This window comes from Numenius arquata, chromosome 5, assembly GCF_964106895.1.
Source record: "Numenius arquata chromosome 5, bNumArq3.hap1.1, whole genome shotgun sequence".
NCBI lineage: Eukaryota > Metazoa > Chordata > Aves > Charadriiformes > Scolopacidae > Numenius > Numenius arquata.
The window spans coordinates 70,555,637-70,578,111 of NC_133580.1; the positions used below are offsets into that span (position 1 = coordinate 70,555,637).

Sequence of the window (22,475 nt, forward strand, 5' to 3'; positions counted from 1 at the left end):
GGCCCAGGTCTTATACACAGTTCGTTGCTGTAGAAACAGAAAGCTGGAAGTGCCAGATCATGGGATCTTGAGCGCGGTTTCTTAAAATACAGTAACCTGTTCCTCCCAAATACTATGCTCATCCCCAATACTGCTGTCCAAAAATAGAAGTGGGGTGAGGGTAGGACTGCTAGGAAGTAAAAAAAGGCCAGCAAATAAATTTGTTTAAAATACAAACCTTCCCAAGGGTAACAACTTTTTTTTCTTAAACTAATTTTTTCATGAACTATTTCCCCCCCCTAAACTAAGATTCATTTTTCCCTTAAACTATGAATGCAAAATACAGGGTGGTTCACCTCTCTTCTCAACCTCTTTGTCTCATACAAATGTACACCCTCCAGCAGCTGGGAAGGCAAAATAGAGAAGAAAAAAGTGGAGAAGTGGACAAAAAGATGTAATATTCTCCCAGGAGATATACATATATATATATAAAATATTACCCACAAAATCTTTTGTAAAGCAACATTTCCTGATACAGGTTTTCACAAGATGAGAGAACAACACTTCTTACTGAACCATGTTTGACTTCCTTTTCACACACAAATAAATAGTGAGAGGTAATGTTAAGTTGATGGGATTGTTAATGCCCAAGATAGTATTTATCAGGAATGATATGAAAAGGCAGTATATTATTTTGGTATGAATGAATAATACCAATAGCAAGTTTTTAAATATGCTTTACTACACGTAGCTTCAAGGTCAAACGTGAGGTTGCCAGGATGGTGCAAACTGATTGGTGTGAAAGTTAATTTAAAATGTTGTGGTGTTGTGGTTTTTTTTGTTAAGGTTGTGATATTTAAGTTCCAAACTCAAATGGGATCTAAAACCGAAGCAGTTAACTCAGGACAAGAAAAGAGGATTCATCCTCCTATTACTGAAAACATATTTTTATTTGTCTGTAGGGGTCAGAATGAATAGCAGCAATCTAATTGGTACAAAAGGGGAATTTGCATAAAAGATATAAAAGATAACAGGCAACTTTTTTTGTTGTTGTGTTCAGCATCACTAACTGAAAGAATATGCTTGCCTACATTTGCCAAACATTTTGTAACTGATGTATTGAGGTAAAGCAATTCTTCAGTCACAACTGCATAGCGAAATTTATCAAAAGCATTTATAATACAACTTCTTTTTTCTAGTGTACTAATTTGGTAGATAAATATGTGGTGGATGTTCTGTTTGTGGAATATTTTAACAACAGCAATTCAAAGTTTTGTAGTCAAGTATACAAACCTTGCATAAAAAAAATGAGCAGACAACATTTTTCACCCTAGACAAAAAGAAACTTTTGACAGAATTCCCTTCTCTGTAATACCAATTTTAGGACTAATATTTTTTTTTCATTTCCCCATCCTGCTTTCTATTATCCTCTTCACTTTTTCTTTCTTTTAATATCTTGCCTATTCTTTGTGATCTATATATACTTCCTTCAAGTAACTGACTCCCTTTTTTAGAATTTCTTGCAATACTTTTTCCCACCACCACATAAAGTGTTAGTCTATCTGTATTTGAACATCTCTGTTTTTATGGAACCATATAATGGTTCCATATGACAGTCCTAAAAAAAAAAAAAAAAAAAAGGCATTCCAAAAATGACTAGATTTTATATAAATGAGCTTAAATATTCAATTTACATTCATAATCTTTGGTTCTTTAGAAGCTGCATAGGATAGATTAGCATCTAGATTTTTGTTCTATCTTAAAGATCTACTATCTGTTGGGGACTGTAAATTTTGACAGGACTTCCTATATCCTCACATGCTCATTTTTCTCCAAGCAGGATAGTAACAAGAAATAATCATAGGAGTAAGGAACAACATCTATAACTGTGTCAATTAATCTTTTCCTTTTTAAAAAAAGCTTTATTAATAATGCAGTACGGATGTGGTAGAAGGTATGTAAAGTTTAGTGTTGCTACTTTATTATAAAATAAGACATGGCAACCTAAAGGGGAAGATTTACATAATATCTACAATACTGGAAGATAATAAGATTCTAGGAGGACAGGTCATTAAAAAACAATACGCACACTGTCCGTGGAAGCACCTGAGCCACATTCCTTACACAAACACCTAACCGATCAAAAGATTTGCCAGTACCATAGCAGAAACTGCAGCCTCAGTGACTCGACGCATCTTTTCACAGCTTTCGCCAGCTTCATAAAGGAACTTTCCAACTGTCAGGAGGCGCAGCGTTGCAGGTAAGGTTGCCGTTATTATTTTGGCATGCTTTGTCTATGCTATTTCAGACCTCCGTTTGTTTTCTTCATCCCCTCTGCAGAGAGGCATTTTCCCATGCTTTTAAGTGAAAAAATCTGCCGTGACAGAAAACACTAATAATATGCGAGTAGCAAGACAGTCCAAGAGACTTCCTCAGGGAAAACAGGAGGCTGCAGCTGAGAATTACCACAGGCCTCGCTGGTGCCCGTGTAGCTCTGACTCGGTGCCAGCTTCGCCCACACGGGATTTTGGCGGGAACGGCCCTTCGTAAGAGCCAAAGGACGCAAAAAAAGACGGGTTTCTGCACCATCATCTGCAGCGGTTCCAGCCCCAAGCCCTCGAGGCCCTGAGGGGTGGCACGGCCTAAGGAGATCGGGGGGGGGGGCTGTGCCGCTCGTCCTCTCAGCACACAGACCCGCAGGAGCTGCTAGCCCCGGGCCCGGTTTGCCAGCTCCTTGTGATGGCTTGCCCACAGGCGTGCCCTCTCTGGCGGCGCTGCCGCTGGGCTGCCGGGCGGCGAGCTCCTCTCTCCCTTCAGGCCCGCCGGCCCTGTCACAGCGCCCGGCCGCCCCGCCCCGCCCTGCCCTCCCTCAGCACCGCGCCCGGCCCCGGGCCCGCTACTTGCCCTGGCTCCTCCCCTCGTCGCTCGGTTGCGGCGGCGCTTCCGTCCGTCGGGACCGACATGGCGGCGGCGGCGGCCGCCTTCTCCTCTTCAGTGCTGCGCCCGGGCTTGGCGCCGCTGAGGCGATGGCGAGCCCTCTCGCACCCGGCGCCCCGGCCCGGCTACAGCACCAGCAGCTCCCCTCGTAGCGCCGCCAGGTAGGCCGCGCCCTTCGGGGCATCTTCATCCCTCATCCTCCCTCCCCCTCCTCCTGTGGAGCGGCGGGCCAGCCGCGCGCTGCCGCTTAACGGTGGCGCTGGGCGCGCGGCGCGCTGAGGGGAGCCCTGAGGGAAGGGAAGGGCGGGCTGGGCGCCCTCGGCCCTCGCCTGAGGGGCGGCTGCCCCGTCCGGGCGGCGGTTCTCCCCCCGGGAAGAGGGGGCTCCGCGGGGTCCGAGCCAGCGGGCAGAGGTACCGGGAGGGAGGGAGGAGGGCTGCGGCACGGGGGGTGCTCGTCCCGTGGGGATTTAAGGGGTGCAGTGGAATGGGGGGGGGCCCTGGTGTCCTTCCTGCCTTCTCCCCCAGAGGGGTCTGGTGGTTAAACGTTTAGTGGCTCCTGGTACCTTAATGAGCCTCTCAGTTGTTTTACACAGAACTAACATATATATTATTTTTTTGGCATCTGTGATTACTTTCGCTGATGGGTTGTAGGCGGGTATTTTAGTCTTGCTGAAGAATATTACTGCCTGCATGAAGGGACCTGTGATGGTGACAGCCCATCCCATTGCCCCTCGCCGCACCCGGCAAAGCGGGTGGTGTGATACTGCCGCACTCCATTGTTCCTGAAAAAAAGAAATAAATTTTAAAAATACAAATTTTAAAATAAAAATAATATAGATAAATAAAGCCCATGTGGTCACGCTCAGGTGGCAATGCAGCACTGCCAGCGTTAGCTGGAAGCCCAGGTCCCTGGGCCAGCAGGACACACTCTGACGCAGCGAGGACCAGTCTCCTGGCATTGTCACTCCCTGTATTTCATTTAATGTGCTGGCTGGACCGAGCCTCTCGTGCCGGTGTTGAGCCATGGCCACCACAGGTCCTGGGTGTGAGTGGGAGGGTTTCAGCCAGGCTCTTTTTTAATTTATGCTGGAGTTGTCTTAAATACGAACCTGAAAGTCTGCTCGGTTTCGCAGGTCATGAGTAGCCTACACTGGAAGAATTGTCTTTGCTTTGTGTTTTCAAGCGTGAACGGATTAGTACGCCGGCCTGTGATAATTGAAATAAGTGTCTGACCTTCTAGGTATCTGGCACATCCTGTATAACAGAGGATTTGATTCTGTTGGGTTTGGCACAAATAGCTGTATTTCTAGAATCGTGCATGCCCACTTCTCTTCTTCACCGCTAGTAACTGGTTTTTTTCCAGTTCTGTGAAAAGTAGATGCTTCTGTAGTAATGATTTTACAGAGGCTTTCATGTGGGATGTATGGGACTGAGAAGGTTCCATTGCGATGCCTCGTATGATTTTGGGCTTTTAGTGGAGAGGTTGATCCAAAATAGCAGCTGACATCTTTGTTTCTGTAATGACCTGCAAGTCACTGGATGCACTAACAAGAAAGATTAAGTACATGAATTGTTCTCACACAGGGTTCAGAATAAGAGCATCCATGAGTGGGTAGGATGAGAGTGGGACAGGGTGGCATAGGAACAAGTATTAAATCTCTCATTACGCCTGATCAAGTTTTTCATGTGGATAAAATTTAAAATAATAATTCACTTCTTAATATCAGTCTTGAATAGCTTGCTGCAGTGCAACCCTCCTCTGCAGCTGATGCTTTACTTTTTTCATGTAGTTCTTGTATAATACGTCCATTGAAGGACTTAAACTATCGAGATTCTAAACCTAAGAAGCATTGATATACTATAACATTTGCTATTTTTATATTTGACAGTTACGAAAAATTTTCTTTACTTGAGAAAGTTTTATATGCAGTATTTTTAAAAAATAAATGAAAGACTTTGAAGAGCATTATAGTGCAGCTAAGGAGAATGGCAAGATATTGGAACTTTCTCTTTAGCTATATATTTAAAGCTTAGGCTTTTTTTGTTTTCTCTGTGAGAGTTAATTTTATAACTGGGAGGTTTGTCTGAGTTAGAGTTCTGAAGGTCCAAATAACAAATGTTATAGTATTCACTGAGCTGTAGTAAAGTATTCTTCTTGATGTTTATTTCACATATGAAAATACTAGTTGATGCATAGAAGACAAATGACAGTTGTATTCAGGAAGTCACAGATGTTTTCAAGGTGACCTTTGTTTTACTAAAACTGGTTGCTCAGAAGGTTGTTAGAATTGGCAGGCAAGCTGAATTTAAGTGTATTTGTGCAGCAGGTTGTAGGTGTATGCTGCTACTTCATCTTTCTCTGATAAACTCTCAGCACCTTACGTATTGCATCTGGAGAAACGCTCAAAGCTTTAATGCTTGTTGAGTAAATTCAGAGACTTTAAAAATGGGGTATGAGTAGATGGTGACTATTTAGCAGAATGTAGATTCTTGATGAAATATGCTTCACAAAAATAAATCATCTATGTTACATAAAAAGTGATGTTAGCGCAACTGTTTTCTTACTTTTGGGAAGGTAATTCCTGGATATAAAGGATATAAAGGACAGGAAAGGATATAAAGGACAGAATAATCTTGGAAGGAGGAGAAACTTCTCCATTTGGAATGGTGAATGACAATGCATTGCCACCTGATTTGTTTCCTTTTTAGTATTTTCATCTAAACCCAGGAATGGTTTCTGCTTTTTAGTCCCTGGCATTTAAACAAGTTCCTTTAAGTAACTTGGTAGGTAGTGGCAAGAAGACTGTGGTGGGGTTTTGGGTGCAGTTAGAATGTGGAGACAGTTGGTTTCTTTTCCAGAAGTGCTGGCAGCAGCTGTCTGTTTCCAAATATGATCTTTCTTAAGCAAAGAGTTCTTTCCAAGAAATGGATGAAGTATGTTAGGAGTGGGATGATGCTCCTGGCAGTTTGCTTGTGCTTCTAGGATTATTATTTTTATTCCATCTTAAAGACTAGAAGAGGAAAGAAGTTGTTTCAGAACTCACCGCTATGTATTTCTTCCATATGCTGTTAGGGTAATATTTTAAAATCCTTCATGTTGTACCATCCATATGTCTATAAAGTTTAAACAAATGTCTCTGAATAAATATGGTGTTGATATTTTCCTGTGTGTTGAATTGTTAAACAATTCTCATGTTTGAGTATGCTGATAAACAGACAAATATGCATCTTATTAATATAACAAAACATTAATCATATGTTATTTTACTCCAACTGTGTAGTTTTGTATAGTAGAGACAGAGTGCAAAGCTGGCATTAGACCATCTCAGAAGCGTGGTGGTTTGGTTTTTTTCCTGAATGTTGTTCTAGGTGTGGACATATTCATCCCCCAGAATAATGTACAGAAAAAACCCCAACTGATCAGACTTGCAGCGCTTTGAAAACCAGTCCAATGTTAACATAAGCCCAGAAAGATTTATTGTTTTTGCAGATGACTTTGAACTACTTTCATCATGGTAAATTAACTCAAAACACATTAAACATCAATGTTATTTACGTGTTTGTGTACAGATAGACATTAAGCTTCAAGCATATGTGTTTGCAGAGTGTTGAAATGATTTAGTTCTGGAGGTTCGGGGTAGTCAGGCTAAAAGAAATATTACTGTGGAAGGTTGTCAAGCTTTTATTCGTTTACTATCTAAACAAACATCTTTCTAATCTACTGGGTCGTTTTGTTGTTTTGTGTATTTTTTTTTTTTCTTCCAGGGAGGTTTTTCTTTGGAACTAAAATCACACTTCTGTTCCATAATAGGTAATGCATGTTTATATATACTGAATTTGTACCCTTGCCTTAAAATTCTAGATGAAATTGTAAAGCCACTAGAACTAGTAATGATCAAGAGAAATAATAAACACTTCTATCTTCCTAGAAAATAGGGGTAAAATACCATCACGTACTTTGTTTATTTTATGTGTCAAGCAAAGTTCAAGCAACGAAAATTGAAGTAGCCAAACACTAGGGATAGGAATGAAGTAATTAATTATGGTGATTAAATGTAATTTATTAAAATCAGTATCTTGTCTTGCTGTAATAATGACCAGCTGAGATAAATCATTATCAAGACTGAAGTTATTTGTTTTAGGATATTTCTAGTCTTCACCTGTGCCAACTATCGAGGTGTTGAGATTTCAATTTGAGTAACTGAAATGTGTATGGTTAAGTGTAAACACTGATTATTCGTGTTCTTATTTATTTATTTATTTAATAAAGTAGACCGGCAGAATGGTAATGCATTAATAGCTGCTAATTGTGGAATATATAACTGTGTAAAAGAAGAACACAATAATCTTTATGTTCTCAGAAATGTAATGTGTGTTTTACCCATGGTTTTGACGTTGGACTTGTAAAAATTTGGGTGCTCGCTAATTTAGGGTGAAACTATTTGCTGTATATGAAGGTGTCATAAGCTTTAAAATCTATGTGAAAACTTCTGCTAGGAAGTGTATAAGGAAATGATGAACATTTCAACCTAAGTGGTGGTTCTTGCAGTTGCAATATTTACAGCTTGGTTACAGTGATAGTGTTTTTCAATGCAGAGTTAACCTAGTGGATATTTGGAGTGCTTTTAGTAGCTTGGGACTCGTGACAACTGGGACACTTAGTTTCTGAATCACTATAAAAATTGTTAGCTACATTCCAAAAAAAGATTTGCATTAGTGACATTGTACTGATATTGGTAAACTGTGGGTGGTTGAGCGTGGTCATCAACTATGAGCAGGTGATGGGGGGGAAGCAAAGTAAAATTTAAAGGAAGTAAAATTTAGAGGTGGGGGCAGAAATCCCAAGAGTCACAAGATTTGCTGTTATGTCCTTCCTTAAAAGAGGGAATGGTGCATCTGTAACTTGGCAGGTTTGTCATCTGTAACTCTAAGATACAAAGCTAACCTTTCATGCTCCATTTTCCAATTATTTGGTGATTTCAGTTGCTCTGTCATTTGTAGTCAATCTCCAAAGCAAAGGCTGAAAGTTTTATCTGAAGATTTCTTTTCCTTGTACTTTGTCTTCATTGAGGTTCTCCTGTCCTGTGTGGTGGTGGTGTCACCACTGCTGTTACCCTCCTACCTTCCTCACCCTTGTGCATTTAGATTCTTTGGTCGTGACGATTTACTAAGAATTATTGAAACTGCACAGATTTCCAGAATAAATAAAATGCAGCTTATTCTTTTTGGCTGCTTAAAGTTATGATTTTGAATCTTACAGAGTACCAGGTTTTAAACCAGCTCAGTGATACAATTCCTTGCTCTCTAGCTTTCTGTCTCTTTCTGCTTTCTCCCCTCTAAGCACCACCAGCACCAAGCAATGAAGTTAGTATAAAGGCTGCTTGTCTGATACAAAAGGAATTGACATCTTAGCTTCTGAAAGTTATACATGCTGGAGGTTTTTTATTTGTTGTGGGTTGGTGGAATATGTGTGTGGTTCCACATGCTTGGCTGGGGTGATGATCACAGCAATGATAGAGGGAAAGAGGGGGACTGAGGACTTCTGGGACAAGTTCAAGGCATAAGACTTTTTCAGTTTTCCAGTGCTTTTCTACATGGGTAGGGCAATGGTTGTGGGCCCTTCACCCAAGCAGGATGTCTGTCTGCTGTAGTGCTTGTTGAGGACAGAGTGAGGTTACTGGAAGGACAGGGAATTGAAAGGACAAAAGTGGGAGTGCTTGACAGAAGCTGATGAGTTAGTCACCGCTGCCTTATATGAGAAATATTATCATCTAGGCATGTACAAAAGAATAGCATGAATAATCCCATGTCAAATAGATTTTTGAAGGAAATTTGGGGAGGCAGGTAGGTAAAAATTCCTTAAAAGTGAAAAACTTAAGGGCATAAGAATGTTCTCATGTTCTGTTCCCAAATGCAGGAGTTCATAGATATGTTTAGCCTGGCTGGCTATGTGTGTTGGGAAGGTGGGACAAGGCAGGTGAGCTCCTCTTCCGTATGCACTGATGGCACACTCCTGCTCTTCTAGTAAGGGAGTGGGGAAACACTTCGTTCCCGGGTGGATTTGTAGCGCGTTAGTGTCTTTCAAATAATACTTGAAATAATAGCAAATTCACTAATCAAAGCATTTGCAAGTATTTAACGCAGTAGATCAAACACTTAAAAGTGTCTTGTTTATGAAATTTTAGACCTAAATATCGTGTATCTTTTTGTCTTTATAGTGATGAAGCAACCATTATCTCAGGGACAAAGCTTGCTAAACAAGTTTTGAAAGAAGTTCAAAGGGATGTAGAATCTTGGATATCCTGTGGAAACAAGAGACCTCATCTCACTGTCATATTAGTAGGAGACAATCCAGCTAGTCATATCTATGTCAGAAACAAGATAAAAGCAGCTGCAGCTGTAGGTATGTGTTATAAATGTGATATACATGTGATATAAATGATCCTTTGGTAAGCACAGGATGTGGTTATTTAAAAATTAAAAAAGGGGGGGGGCTTTGTATATTAATTTAATTTTGCACTGTTTTCTTCCTCATCTTCTCTGATGAACCTAAAGAAAAGAAGTTGTATTGACATGTGAATAAACTAGTTTTAATGGCACGGGAATGGTAGCCATAAGTTCAATTCTGTATCTTAAAATGTTGTTAGGAAACAGTTTGCACCCTTACTGTTAGAAACTGGAAACTGAAGAACACTTGGGAAGTTTTTTGACAGTTAAATGTCTTAACTGGTTTGAGAGCCTTGATGAATAAACATAATCAGAGAGAAATTAAGTCAGTTTTCAGTTGTTTCTGCAAGACACTTCGATTATTTTTTGAATGTGAAATATTTGCTTAAGAGCTTGCCTCATCAGTACATGTTACATTCCTTCTTTTATATGTGGATTTTTCAACTTGCCTCCAACTATGGTGGCAAAACCTACTACCCTGGCATTGATGGGAATAGTGTTTAAGTAACCAGTTTCACAGGAAGATAGTGAGAAGAGCCTTTTTCTTCATAATGTCCATCTTCATGCTTTAGGTCCACAGTAGAGCCAGGCAAGCCAGTCCAAAACCAAGGCTTCACAGCTCTGAAGGGCAAAATTTCAGACATAATGAAATCAAACAGTAAAGCAAAGTGACTGATTACCTGGGATAAAGCCCAGTCACTACAACATCTCATCTCCAACTGAAAGAGTATCATAGCCTAAACAGTGAACTTCAGTGTTGTTGCTATCAGTGAAACTGCAATCTTGTGAAGAAAAGTTGCATGGTTTATTTTCCAAATATTTCTAAACTGTTGTTTAGTTTTGGAGCTACTGTGTCCAACTATAGATTTATTTAATTTTTTCTGTGTGTTTCACTGTAAGATTTTACTTGACATCTAGAAATACGGCATTAAAGACCAGATCACAAAAGCAGAATTTTTAGCAAGTCATTCATGTTTATTTAAGACAGTTGTTAAGCATCAGACAGATGTTTAGATGAAATGACTGAGCTGTCCATAGATAAATTTCCTGATACTAATACGTGTCTTCTGTTTTTGGTTTTCGTCAGGCATTTCTAGTGAGATCATACTGAGGCCTAAAGACATTTCTCAGGAAGAACTCTTAGATATGACGGTAAAACTCAACAAGGATTCAACAGTTAGTGGTTTATTAGTTCAGCTACCTCTCCCAGGTAGGTGACATCTTTTGTCCCACTCCTCATATGCAGTCAATGTAAGAGAAAAGAGTTTGAAATGGTATTTCAGCAGTGATAAAACCTGCGGTTTTCATCTAAATCTACATAAGTCAATTTAGTTAAACCATTGTATGCTTTCTAATGGAGAGGTACCTAAATTACTGGAGTTGTCGTAATAAGTTGATTGGCGTGTTGGGTTTCCCCTAGCTCTGTGTCTCCAAGTGTTGTCTTTTATCATACATTTATACTGTATGCTCTGAAGGGGAGGAGCTCTCTTTTTGGCATGTACAGGCGTGAATTCTAGCACTAGCTGGGACTCCAGGGGTTACTGCTTATAAGTGTCTCTGATGATGGTGAAGTTGAAGCTTTGTTGAAGCTTTGTAAGCTCTTTATTTCCACTTTTATTCCTGGTCTTGGTCTTCACTTTCAGACAGTTCTTGCTGCCTTTACTTTATATCTATGAAATAGCAAAAATTGGGGCAGGTGCTGAGTGTTATAGAGGAAGAGGTGCTTTGTTTGTGTTTGTAATAAACATCTGATGATGTTTATAATGTGTTTGTAGTAAACACCTGACATTCATGATTAGGAAGTTTTGCGCTTCGTATGATATGAAAGCTAACTGAAATCAGCCACTTGTTGAAATAAGTTGGCCACAAGGTGGAAGTATATCACAAGTCAGGAGACTGATCTTGGACACCAAGTAGGGAACTCTGGGAGCTGATGGAATGTGGTTGGTTTGCTTTGAACAAACAGCTCTCCCACTATGAAGAGATTACGGGAAACAGCTCTCCCACTATGAAGAGATTACGGGAAACAGGTAATGTAACAAACTTTCATTTCAGTAGTGAGAACTCATGCAAAAAATGGAGCACTGACAGCTTAGGGATGGAAGTCTTTCTGTCTGAAGCGTGTAGCAAAGGAAACAGACTCATCAATTGGACTCCCAATCCGCTGTTGTGCTCCCCAGAACTGGGAGGTGACATGTGACACTGTCTTACTTGTGTGAGTACTTGGTAAAATTGTTAGGTACCTCTTGCAGAAAAGAAATTTTTTTTATGAGAAGGAAATCAGGTCATTACAGTCTACCGTTGAGCTGTCTTCCTTCGTCAATACATAGTTCGTGAATAGTTAGTGAATTTAAACCTGTTCAACATTTGAAAAGATAAAACCCATGAGGGTAATTCTAGTTGTGTGGATTCAAATGTCTGATGCTAGTACACTGAAATGTTTAAGCCCTAAAGTAGTTGGCTGAAGATCCTTCTCAAGAACTATGGTTACAGTAACCACATGAAGACTAACTAGCCTTCCTCTGCCCTGTAAAACTTGGTGGATTGAGGCCTGGCTGTTGCCTGCCTTAGTGAAAACCTTAAAGTAATTTAATCAATAGCAGAACTTTTTTAATATTGCATTGTCTGTGTAGTGAAGTTAAATATGCAAGTTATCATGAACTGAAAATGTTCAGGAAGTTCTTTCCATAATTGCTGTCAGATATAACTCTGATTACTGAATTATTTTTTTTTTCCCAAAGGAATTTCAGAAACAGAAGGGCAGAAAGCTAAGTTAGCTCACTTTCCAAAATTCTTTTGCTTCACATTCTAATGGAAGGAGACAAAGCCTAGAAGTTGTGAAAAATTTATCAGTGAATGCTGCTGATTCCAGAGTTGAGGTTGTTGTGGGGGGTTTTGGGTTTTTTTGCAGTAAACCACACACAGGTGTGGCTTTTGATCAACACAGGGATAAAAATAGAAGCAGAAAACAGCTTTGTTCTCTTTCACTTCTGTGCTGGAGCAACTTAACTTTGAGGATTGTCATCTTTGCCTGAGGAAAACTTCCTTTCTGTGCGCCTTTTGAGTTCATTACCTCTGATGTGGTAATGGTTTTGCAGACAGTTTCCTGTATCTTTTTTTAAATTGCCTGGAAGATGGCTATGAAATGGTAGATGTCTATTTGAGATAGAATACGAAAACCTCAAAATTTTCTTAGTGGTAAACAGCAAAGAAGCATGAGATGAATGAGTAGAAACATGATGTCCTTCTGTTGTGAAAGACTGTGCCAGCCAAAGTGTGGCCTGCTTTGGAGCTGTGTTAAAATCATAGTGGTGTCCCAATAGAGCTTCTCAGAATTATTTCCAGGGAGCTCATTGCTGCTGCTCAACAGCTTTCTCCTTGCTCTGTGTCTGTATTTTTTGATTGTATGGTATGTTTTCAAATCCCTTTTGTGCTGTGTTTTTGTTTTCACCAGTCTTCCCTTTTGAAAACCAGTCTTTGTTTTTCATACGTCAACATTAGAGGCACATGTTGGTTGTCGTGTAAATAAGAGTTTCTCTGTGCATGGCAGAGTAGCTGGGCAAGAGATGCCCACTGTCGCCTGGCAAGCTTGGTTAAGAAGTGAAAGGGTGAGTGCAGCATGGAACTTGGCACGGGGAGTAGCTTGGAATGACAGCAAGTAAGTTTGTGTGAATATCAGTTGAGAGGAGACGAAGCGTGTTCTGTGAGACTGACAGTAGACTGCTTCAGCAATTATTTTGCTCCTCTGGAAATAAATGAGGCTACCTGCAGTCAAGTGGAAACAAACCAGGAAAATACATTTCTTGAGGCAAATAAGATCCACTCATTAAGTAACAGTAACTGTCTATACAGTTTGAATTGGTTTTGTTTGTTGGTTTGGGGATGACCCAGCCACGATAGTGCTTTAGAAGTGTCTCTGGTGAGGGAGGGAAGGTGTCCACATCCTCTCTTCTCAGGCCTCCGTCAGCCTGTGTGTCCCCAGCTATGCAGCTGCGGTTCTTCCTGGTAATATGTACCCTTCTCTGAAATTCTGCAAACCAGTTTTGGGTGGGGAAAAACAATATCCATGTAAAGCATGATCTCTTTCTCTTTTACATGAAGGGATCTATTTTCTGTCTATTTCTGGAAAGCTGCAGCCAGCCAGCAATGAGGAGGTGTTTGTCAGAGCAGTGTTCTGTCCTATCCCAGGCACAAGGAAAAGCACAGCTGCCAGGTTTTTGTTTGATGAACAACTAACTTGCCTAAGGTTAACAAGTTTTCTTTTGCAAAAACTGTTGAATAGGTTACTTCAAATTTCTTCTTTTTTTTTTTTAATTTTTTTTTTTTATTCCCCAAGTTAATGTTTAATAAGAACAAGATGATGGTTGCCTTCAATCTGGACTAGGCTAGTTTGACTTGACGTGAGACCCCACCTGGAGTACTGTGTCCAGCTTTGGAGTCCTCAACACAGGAAGGACATGGACCTGTTGGAAGGGGCCCAGCGGAGGGCCACGAAGATGATCAGAGGGATGGAGCACCTCCCCTATGAAGACAGGCTGAGAGAGCTGGGGTTGTTCAGCCTGGAGAAGAGAAGGCTCCGGGGAGACCTCACAGCAGCCTTCCAGTATCTGAAGGGAGCCTCCAGGAGAGCCGGAGAGGGACTCTTTGTCAGGAAGTGTAGCGACAGGACAAGGCGTAATGGTTTTAAATTGGAAGAAGGGAGATTTAGATTAGATATTAGGAGGAAATTCTTTCCTGTGAGGGTGGTGAAGCACTGGAACAGGTTGCCCGGGGAAGCTGTGGATGCCCCATCCCTGGAAGTGTTTAAGGCCAGGCTGGATGGGGCTTTGAGCAACCTGGTCTGGTGGGAGGTGTCCCTGCCCATGGCAGGGGGGTTGGAACTCGATGATCTTCAAGGTCCCTTCCAACTCTAACCATTCTATGACTTCTAAGAGACTCTTCCATCAATGTACTTAACATCTTAATTTCCACAGACCTTTCTCATTAGCATTCAGAAGGAAACTTCCTCCCGTCAGAATATGGAGAATTAAATTGTAAATCATAACAGTCTGGTTTAACTCTATGGGTTTTTTTAATTGGAAATCTTTTAACAAGAGATCATCCTGTTTTAAGTTTTATAATGTGTGTGATATCTTTTAATTAGTTTGCTCCTTCTACAGCAAAATCACAAAATACCTAGAGTAGAGCAAGTTGACTACTAAATTCAAACACCCTATATATCCTATACATGTCTATGAATTATTTTTACTGGGAATGTCTGAATTTTGTAATCAACATTCATTTGCCTTTATTTGGCTTTTTTAAACATCCTGTTACGCTCATGGAAATGAACATTAAGATATGTCTTCTCACAGTCACAGAGTTCAGACAGGGATCTAGCCTAGAATGAGTGTTGTAGTGTTATATAAAAGGTGCAAAAATAACCATTCTGTGATGGAAAAGCTGGAAGTGTAATCCTGGAAGCAGTTTGAGTCCTTATTAAACAGTGAAGACTAAGATGTCCCTGCCTATGGCAGGGGGGTTGGATGAGATGACCTTTTAAAGGTCCCTTCTAACCCGAACTATTCTGTGATTCTAAAATTATGACTGAGGTATCACTGGGTAAATACATTTATTAAACCAAGTTTGCTTTCTGGGACAGCATGGGGGTGTTTTGTAGAGCTGTTCCTCTGGAGCGTATAAACATGCAAGCGTTAACCTTGGGTTTGTAACTCTGAGGTAGGAGGAGGTAGGACTGGCTAACACATTTTTTTTTCCTAATCAGTACCAATGTTTATGCAGTATAAGTTTTAAGCAGTTGCAGACCTATCTGATATCAATAGTGCATATGAAAAATGTTCTATACAAAGAGAGATTAATAATAAATTATGTGCAGGTATCGTCATTTAAGGCATACTTGGTGTTTTGAGCTCATCAATATCGAACAATTTTGTGCATTCTCACAGTTTTCCAATGAAGTGGGATATGTTTTAGTCCTGCTGATTAGCAAATTACTAAAAACAGTTGTATTGTTGTAAAAAGGAAAATGAAAGCTAGACCTGCAAAGTTATTTCATCTTAGGGTTTCCATACATTTGTTTAAAACTTAGGTTGTGTATCCTTTGTGATCTTACAGACAGGTAACATGCACAATAACTTTTTTCCTACTTTTTTTTTTAGCCACTTGATAATTAACACTCCCAGAATACGGAAGAGACTCTGAAATGTCTTGCTCAAATGTTTATCTTTTATAGTTACTAAGTCGTCATTCTCAGCTGAGTATCATCCTCTTGTATTTTGCTTTTAGTCTGTTGTATCAGCAGTGTCACAAACTTGAATCATTTAATTTTCAGTAGATGACTTCAAAAGGTGAAGTTGTGACTGCTGCCGTTAGGGGGAGAGTGTAGTTTATTCATAATGCATAATAATAATTACCCCAGCTAGACCAAACTCCTGTGTTTTTCTGTGTAATGATTCAGATAGAATTGATGACACCTGACAAAGGAAAGAGCTGTAATTTGAAAGCAATGTGTTTCCTAGATCACATAGATGAACGAACAGTTTGTAATGCTATCGCACCTGAAAAGGATGTGGATGGATTTCACATTCTGAATATTGGACGTCTGTGTCTCGATCAGCCTTCTGTCATACCTGCCACTGCTGCTGCCGTGTGGGAAATCATAAAGCGGACAGGTAAGAAGCTGAACTGTATTGAAACTTTTTATTTCAGAAAATGAATGAAGAATTAAGTCAGGTGTGAGTTAAAAGGCGTAGGTTATCTAAATGGATTGGGCTGATTGAAGAACAAACGTTTAGAGGAGTAATCTAAGTAATGAGGAGGTGCCAAATAGATGAGATCTTTTGCCAGTAGCAGAACTATTAATTAAGTGTAGACAGTAGTCCGCGTAGAATACTTGGTGAAACACTTTGGTAACTTATTTTCTGCATTTGATAATGTTGTGAGGAATTTTCTGTAATATTGCTGAACGCCTGATTATTTATCAAATACAAAATTTGAACACGTAAGCTCTTCTGGTGGAAGGGGAAGAAAAAAGAACAAAACCGGGACATTTAATTCAGTACTAGAAGGGGAAAAGAAAGCATATGTATTCAATAGTTGTCATTTTATAAGTGTAACATACATGTTCTTATTGGTAGATACAAGAGCTTCCATTTCCCTTGGTGGTCAGAGAAAAGAAATTAAGTCTCTCCAAAGGGTGATTCAGACAACCTGAAGGAGTTGCCAGTTTTGTTTCTCTAAGGTGAAAGCTAAAAATTGTTTTGTGGATTCATTCCTCAAGTTCAGCCTTGTGCGTTTTTCAAGTCAAGTTGATGTCATCAGTCCGCAACAGCAAATAATTATATCTTGGGGCTTAAGAGGAAGGGTTTAGGTATATCAAAATAGTGGAATACAATTTTTTTGAAAAAAATTTTTTTCTCTTTTTTTTTTCTCTATAAGGAATACAAACATTTGGAAAAAATGTTGTTGTAGCTGGAAGATCTAAGAATGTTGGAATGCCTATTTCAATGCTTTTACATACTGATGGAGAGCATGAAAGGCCTGGAGGTAAGTCCATGAATGTTATACTAAAGTACCCAATTGTGAAATCATCAAAATAAAGCTGACCAGAGGATTCAGATAGAAAGAGAAAGCTTTTGTCTCTTGTACAGTATTTGCAACCAGAGAAGGGAAATACATTAGCAAATTTATTTCCTGACATATTCTCTCTAGAGCAGTTTCTGGACTTGACTTTCTCTGGTGTTATGTCATTATTTTGTCTTCTATTTGAGACAGCTACTGTTTAAACGTGCTTAGCACTGAACGTTGAGGGTATTACCTGATGGTGTGGCCTTAAAGAACTACAGAGGTTCATGTGATGCTTATACAAAGTAATAAGTAATATAGCTTTATGCCTTATGCTCATGCTTAGTTAATATTAATTTCAAGTTTTTCATACACATGCATGTGCACACATATATACATATGCATACACACATACACATGTATATATTAAAAAAAGTATGTGACATGTTTCCTTTGTTGTGCTATGTTAGTTAGGTGGTTATTATGAAAATATCTAAATGACCAGCAACTTTTCTGTGTGACCTCTGTGATATTACATGTTGACCTGGGGGATTTTTCTGCAGTGCAGTTTATATGCCCCTGGAAATTGGGGGTTGTAATGGAAATATTTTTAAATAATTCTGATTACAGAAGCATGCATGTGCTCCTATAACTGTGCTGTAGAAAGAAAAACAAATATAAATAGAATACTGTCCTTCTGCAACTTCATTTTGATGTTAGAAACTGCCAAGGTGGTGTGTGCAAACAAGGTAAACATTCATGTTTAATCCCAGGCATATTTAATAGGAGTGGAGTGAAATCTGTTATTAATATAATAAAACAGTAAAAGTTTCTTACTAATCATAAAGTTGGTTTTTCCATTCAGCCTCTGTGGGAAAGTTGCTATTTGAAACTTCTCTCAGTGTTTAAATTGTAATTACCATCAGTGTATAGTTCTGGTCTCATCCCATTCCCATGAAAATTAGTAGCATTTCTGCCATTTGCTGCAAATATTGCATTATTTATACTACTGGCAGTGCAGCTCAGTTGTTGAAACAGAGTTCTGTTGCAAACTACTTGCATGCTTCTCAGTTGGAAATGGGGAAACTTGGTGACCTGTGATTCTTTCAGTGACTTGCTACGAAACCCAGAGTAGTTGAATGGAAGTTTTTTAGGGGTAACCAAGCACTGTTTTATAGCTTTCAGCTTTTTAGTTAATTAGATCCATGGCTCAGCTTTTTGTTCACTTGGTTCTTGGGCTTCTAGCTGTTATTTGACTGTCTGGTAGTGTGACTTGGGGTGGTTTTTTTGGGGGGGATGTCATTTTGGGGGTTGGCCATGAGTTTTTTGGCCTAGGAAAGAACTTTGTTGTGCTTAATGGTCATCTGCCTACCTGACCGTGTTCTGATTCCTGACATAATACACATTACTTCACTGGCAGCCCTATTTACTGGTGGTGTCATTGATGCTATGTACGTCAAGTATTCTATGTGGGGACACAAAAACATTCAAATATTCCCTTACTGACAGTGACACTGAATTAACTCATTGAAGAAATGGATTTTATTTTAAGGTAGTTATTCTTTTTTTTTTCCAATTTGCCAAGTGGAATAAAGCACCTGTCAATGAGAAAACAAAGGAACATTTGTACTTCTTTCACAATAAATTAGCATTAAGTATGTATTTGTCATGTACATGGTGGTAAATACTTTTGCAGTCAGGTAGTCTAGTATAGTTTTCATTCCTGACTCACAGATTGGGCTGTCCTTGAACTTCTGGTTGGTTTTCTGCAGTTAGCTCTTTTCTGGTTCTGCTCTGAGCAGCAAGAGGCTAGCCTGGATGGTGTTGGGGGGGAGCGTGGGGAAGGCAGGCTAGGTGGTACTTTCAGCTTATTATATATATTCTGGATATATATATATATATTCTGGATATATTATGACAGAGAAGAAGCTGAAGGCAGTTGAGATAAAGGTGAGTTAGACAGTGAAAGCTAAAGTACAATGATATCGAGGAGGTGGAGCTGAAGAAAAGATTGGAAATGTGAACATAATAAAAATTATAGCTTAGATGGACTAATCCTTTCCACCTGTTTTCGTATTGGCTAATAGCAGGGCAAAATTTGTTCATTGTGATCAGAGACATCTGCCAGGATACAAGATGAGGTAGCTTTAGCAAGTCTGCTAAGTTTCTAGATGAAGTAGGTTTTGGGGTTGAAAATTACATGTCAAGAGTTGCTAATTTTATTTCTTACCAAACAAAGGCAGGCTTTTTTCTTAAGAACATATTTTGAATGATTTAAACCTGTTAATAGAAATTAAATGGAAGCTTTTTCTTTTTTCTTTTTTTTTTTTTTTTTATTCGGGGGCATGGGGACCAGACAAGACCTACAGTTGAGTGGTGAAAAAGAACTTTCTCAGGTTATCAGTCAGGATAGGGTTTTATCAGCAATTGGGCTGATTTGATTAAGTAAGTTTTATTGAGAAGTGATGCAAGGGGAGAGGTGTGATACTATTATTATTTTTTTTTTTTATTCTAGGTTCTAGTTGTTGCTTTTTTTACAGATTATGAAGAAAACTGAAAAGCTGGGATCTGTCTTCATCTGTGATGTTTTGTATGTAGAAACAGTCATGTCCTGCAGGTGGCAATATCTGATCAGATCGGAAAACCATCTGAACCTTTACAAAACATTAAATGTGTTTTGTGTAGGCAGGTCAAGAGACTTGTTTTATAAGCTAGTGAATTCTCTCAGTGGTATCATACACTGTAATTGCTAGGTGTATTCCTTTTCTTTCAGCAGAAAAAGCAGTGTAAAAATAGTTGTTTGTTTTCTGTTTTGGCGTGTTCACAAGTAAATGGAAAACCTACCCTTTCATCGGTGTCTGTAAGCTTCTGGACCGCTATTCTGAAGGTAGGGGGTTTCGGGTTGGGGCTTTTCCCCTTTTTTCTCCTTTTCTTTTTGATAGTGAAAGCAGTTACTTGGTTTCAGGAGCTGACTACAGACACATTCTTCGCTAAAATCTCGATAGGAAAGTGGCACAGATTTTATTTCTCAGAAGGTGTGAATATTTGTATCTTTGAATTTTATCCATTGTTTTTTCTCAGCCTGTCTGCTGGGCACAGGGTAAGAGGTCAAAAGAATCTCATTATGTATATATTTTTTGAAGTAATGATTGTGATTTTGGGCAAGACAAGTTTTGCACTTAAATTCATAGGAAGTTGTAGAAAGTTGGTGAGAGACAGCAATTCCCCTTTCATGGAATTGCTTACGCACATCTGTACTTTTCTGTTCTCATTACCTGAAACTGTCTTGATCTGCTTCTCTTTGAGGAGAGATATGCGCTGTAGAGACTGAAGGAGAAGAGGGATCAAAGGTGAGTGGAAAGAGCACAGAAGTCAGAGCACAGACGTGTTGAAGATGAGATGCTTGAGGAAGAGAGTTAATGAGATTGGAGGCACAGATTAGATCGGTCAGACACATTCCAGAGGAAGCAGATGTGGTGTTAACATCTGAGATGGCAAAAACTTTTAGTTTAATGGTTCATAATGTGGCTTAGGAGTCTCTGATGAGTGGAAGGTGGAGATGAAGGGATGTAACACCTGAATGCTTGTCCAGTACAAATAGTTCACAGGGGAAGTGTTGGGAGGAGTCTCTTTTGATAGCTATTGTCTTTGCCGTTTTCTTGATGGATCACTGCATTTGCTGTTGGATGCAGTACGAGACTTCAGTCCCTATCCCCATGACAATTCACTTTGTGTGTAGTGGCTGCTCCTCAGCATCTCCATCAAACAGCACAAGGTTTTTCATGTCTTGGAAGGTTTATTTGTAGCCTCTTGCCAAGCAACATGGATACAGGCAGGAGCAGGCCCCATAGCTTTTGAATTTGCCCATAAGGATGTGTGCTTCTGTTTGTGAGAACTTCAGACACTTCCTACTCTGGTATCATGTAAGAGTTCAGCTGTTTTTCTTTTACTGGGAGATACAAGAGGTGGTAGGACACCTGCAAAACTTTGAGCACCTGTTTGTCCAGTCTTTTCAATTTCTGTTGTTGTGCTTGAGCTACTTAAAATGATAACTTGGAATGCTTTGAGTGTGTGGGGAAAAATACATGCATTGGATGTATTGATCCCTTAAGTGGTTATGGTGATAAACCTTCTCAGATCCATTCAATTGGAATTTTGTAAATACTGGTGCTGCTGTTAATTGTGTTCAAGAATGCCTCTCCTTGATGAAATCTGATACCGTTCCAGTCAAGAGAGGGATTTGCTCTCTGACCCTTGCATGCTGTTTTTGATCAGCAGGGTTTCTAAGCAAAGACCCTTGGCATCCTTGTCATAGGTATGAGTCTCATTCCCTACGCAATCAGGCCCTGCAAAGAGAAGAGCTGCAGTTGTCATCTCCAGTTGTTGGCCAGGTTATCAATCGTGTTAATTCTTGAGAGGGGGAGTATCAGTAAGAAAACTGCCCCCTCGCTGAACTTGAATTACCAGTTATTCGTCAAGCACTCAAAATCTGTCAAAAACGTGGGCCAAAGACTAAACTTTGATTCAAAGGAAATGCTGTTATGAAGTTAGGTCACAGGTACAAGGAAGACTGTCGTCTTCCTGTCTATACAACAGAATGTCAAGGGAGGCATCTGGGGAGCTTCAGGACAGATGAACAATAAACATGATTGAGGACAGAGATCTGAACATGATGATCTTGTACTTAATGCTTTAGTTTGTGACAAGCAACTGAGTCCTGTGGCACACTGTACAAATTGTGCTTAATAAGGTAGCCACAGGATTCCATGCTGGGTTTGCTCCGTGTAATTCCATTAAACGTAATGAAGCTGATTCAGGAATAAGTTAGTCCACAGTGTAGAAATGAATTCATCCTGTGAGAATTTTTAAGAGTAAGCTTTTTTCATATGTGTGAGCAGCAGGTGTTGTGAGAGTTCTGCTTATGCTGAAATAAATGATGCATTGCGTGACAAATCTGCTCGTGATCTGTACTGCTGTTAACGTACCAAAGTAAGTCCTCTTCACCTCAAAGTAAATGCTATACAAGCATTTTATATGTGACAATTAATTGATAATCTCATTTCAGGTGATGCTACAGTGACCATTACTCACAGATACACACCGAAAGAGCAGCTCAAGATCCATACACAACTCGCTGACATTGTAATAGTAGCTGCAGGTAATACTAGTTGTTGTTAGTACTCCAATCACGGTGTTTAAAACTTAAAAAATAAACTTTGTTGTCTGTGTTGGTGGCACTACTAGCTCTTTCACGTTTCACCCAATAATTGGTGCTCGTGCTTGCTGAGAGTGTTGCAGTCAGTAGGATTTCTTGTTGTAAGAAGGGCAAGTGATTTGGCTCTTTGTTCTTGCCCTTCACATTTGCAGACTCATAAACTGTTTGTCACATGTGACACCTTTCCCTTAGGGAGACTTTAGAGTGAACTCAAGATTGGGAACCAGTCAGTGCATAGTTTATACAGGTATAATTATGTAAATTAAAACATTCTCTCTGCAGTGCAAAAATAATGAGTCATTTAAATTTTGACAGAAAGGTTTCTGTAAATCAG

At 39.6% G+C, this 22,475-nt stretch overlaps 1 protein-coding gene across 2 annotated transcripts in view; it reads left to right on the forward strand.

The window, feature by feature from the left end:
- The first annotated feature begins 2,916 nt into the window (after window positions 1-2,916).
- MTHFD2L (methylenetetrahydrofolate dehydrogenase (NADP+ dependent) 2 like) overlaps window positions 2,917-22,475 on the forward strand; it is a 77,533-nt gene continuing 57,974 nt past the window's right edge. The window contains exons 1-6 of one of the 2 annotated variants that reach the window (XM_074147332.1): window positions 2,917-3,077; window positions 9,135-9,319; window positions 10,451-10,573; window positions 15,882-16,034; window positions 16,801-16,908; window positions 21,992-22,084. In XM_074147332.1, coding sequence (XP_074003433.1) covers window positions 2,941-3,077; window positions 9,135-9,319; window positions 10,451-10,573; window positions 15,882-16,034; window positions 16,801-16,908; window positions 21,992-22,084 — 799 coding nt within the window. In that variant the 5' untranslated portion in view covers window positions 2,917-2,940. The remainder of the gene's footprint in view (window positions 3,078-9,134; window positions 9,320-10,450; window positions 10,574-15,881; window positions 16,035-16,800; window positions 16,909-21,991; window positions 22,085-22,475) is intronic. The other variant, XM_074147331.1, reaches the window with a different exon arrangement.